The 2,292-nt window shown below is 43.5% G+C and overlaps 1 protein-coding gene across 2 annotated transcripts; it reads left to right on the plus strand.

Moving 5' to 3' along the window:
* Positions 1-2,292, plus strand: LOC106371305 (plastid division protein PDV1). 2 transcript variants are annotated; one of them, XM_022693246.2, is made up of 2 exons: positions 1-741; positions 1,504-2,292. In XM_022693246.2, the coding sequence occupies exons 1-2, from the start codon at positions 433-435 to the stop codon at positions 1,984-1,986; spliced, it is 792 nt and encodes a 263-aa protein (XP_022548967.2). In that variant the 5' UTR covers positions 1-432; the 3' UTR covers positions 1,987-2,292. The 2 variants fall into 2 exon arrangements, with proteins under 2 accessions (XP_022548967.2, XP_013666812.2); XM_013811358.3 differs by having other exon boundaries at positions 1,516-2,292.

Here is a 2,292-nt window from a genome sequence, read left to right on the forward strand (position 1 = left end):
TTTTTTGGTCGTTGGAGAGTAAAAGACATTCCTTAATTAGGGGTTTTTTCCTTCTTTTTCTTCTTCGGTTTTCACCCTCTTTAGAGATTTCTCTAAAGAATGTCTTAACGGACTCCCAATGTTGCTCTTAGCCTCGAGACCAACGCGGATGACACTTTTGGGCCTGTCATTGAACGCCTCAGTAGAGAGAGCCCAAACAAATTAACAAACTTGGAGAAACGCGTCGCTCGCACACTCGATAAACAAACACGTGCATAGTCCGTGCCGGATAAACCGTTATAGCATTTCCGGGTCGGGTCGCGTTTCGGAAAATCAAAATCACCGGAGCGATAGTTTCACTCAGTCCACAATTAAAGTTTACCCGAAGAAGAAGAAGTCCTTTTTCCCTCTTTTTATCTTTCTCTCTTTTTTTTTCTTTTGTATGGTAATGAAATGGGAGAGATGGAGATGGAAGAAATCGAAGCAGTTCTGGAGAAAATCTGCGATCTGCACGACAAGCTCAGCGACGAGATTCACATGATTTCGCGCTCTCACTTCCTCAAATCCGTTAAACCAGCAACCAGATCGGAGAAGAGGAAGAGCCAGGGCATCAACTCCGCCGAAGAGAAGCCACAGGAGGGATACGTCTTCATCAAGGGCTTCCCCGTTCACGATAACGACGCCGCGATTCAAGAGGCCAAGAGCCTTAACGCGATTCGAACCGCGCTTGAGCACCTCGAAGACCAGCTCGAGTTCTTCCATGTGAGTTTTGGATTCGATTCTATTGGATTCTCTGATGTGCGCGAAATTGAGAGATTCGCTGGCCGATTTCGAATCTTTACTTTAGTTAGGCTTTAGGAATATGAAATTATTATTAGCTTAAGTGCTGTTCGTTTGGTTGAAGCAGCTACCTGCGGCTGCGTCGGTGTCAATTTTTTTAATAAATTCTTGTTCGTTTCATTGATGCCGTACTGCGTCTAAACGCTGCGTCTTCGTGTCGATTGTCGAAAAAATCTGCATCTGCGATTAAAACTGCGTCGGCGTCTACGAAACGAACAACAACTATTTTCATTAGCTCTGTTCTTTTCATGGACGCAGCGTCGGCGACTGCGGCGAAAAATTAACAAACAAGAAAAAGCAATCTAAGTGCAGGGTCGTTATACATCTCCCGCCGGCGGCTGCCGCTACTCGTATTTTCCGTGTTTCATCATCGCTGGATTTATCAGCGTCTCCTAAACATACGTTGACGTGTAGCTCGCGTCAATTATTAACATCCTTCAACTTTCTGTTTTAACTTGTTGCTGACGTGTCATGTTTAATCCTCTTATATTTTTGTGTCATAGACGCGGACGCTGCGTCCAGTAAAAGAACAGAGCTATTGACGCTCACGCCGACGCCGAAAACTGCGGCAACCAAACGAACATGACTTTATTCTTTTTCTTTGCCATTCATAGAGGTTCTGTTCTGCTGGTCAGTTTCTTTATGTTCGTTCAGTTTATAACTTGATCCTGACATTTTTGAAAGATAATGTCTCAGACGATACATACACAGCAACGAACAGAGAGGGATGTAGCAGTTGCTCGGCTTGAACAAAGCAGGATGTTACTAGCAAAGCGATTGGCTGAACACCACGGCAAGAGCTACGGAGTTCTAGATGAAACTCTTGCCTTCGTTGGGAGCATTAAAACCTCCACAAATTTCGTTTACAACTCCTCTCCAAACACAGCCGGGGCATACTCTCATGGACCAAAGTCCAACTTTGTAATCAACGCCTTTGCGTGGACCTTCGGGTTGGCCAAAAGAGCACTTGGATTCAACCATGTGAGAGGCGTACTAGGAAACGCTGCTATATTCGCTATAAGCATGGTCGCTATGCTACATCTTCAGCAAGTTGCTTCTAGTGAACATCATCGTCTAGGGAAGAAACAGAGGAAAACATACAGAAGAGAGATGTCTTCTTCTGACATAAGCTTGGACCACTTGGACGTCATGATGGCTCGTGGTTAAAGATTAAAGACCAGATATCGAACTTGTCTACACGTGATACTCTGACTTGCAGCAATGGGAATATAATACCAAAAAGAGAAGAAAGGATAAGAACTTGGAGGCGAAGTATTGGAATTTTCTGAGCTTGAGCTAATGATTCTTTTTCTTTCACATGCTAATATTTTTCCTTTCTTCTCGTTTTCTTAATTTCAGTTATTGTGGTTTAAGTTTTGCTTGTAGTTAGCTTGCGTGTTTGGTTTTGGTTGATTTCAAGTGTGGTAGGATTTTTGTAATCACAAGTTTCTGAGTCGAGATCTCTTTGGTGCT

This window comes from Brassica napus, chromosome A10 (assembly GCF_020379485.1).
Source record: "Brassica napus cultivar Da-Ae chromosome A10, Da-Ae, whole genome shotgun sequence".
In the NCBI taxonomy this organism is placed as follows: domain Eukaryota; kingdom Viridiplantae; phylum Streptophyta; class Magnoliopsida; order Brassicales; family Brassicaceae; genus Brassica; species Brassica napus.

Excerpts from the sequence above, each read along its gene's own strand:
- LOC106371305 (XM_022693246.2), top strand. The coding sequence starts at position 433 with ATGGGAGAGATGGAGATGGAAGAAATCGAAGCAGTTCTGGAGAAAATC. Across the intron at positions 742-1,503 it reads ACCAGCTCGAGTTCTTCCAT|ATAATGTCTCAGACGATACA; the intron begins GTGAGTTTTGGA and ends CATTTTTGAAAG.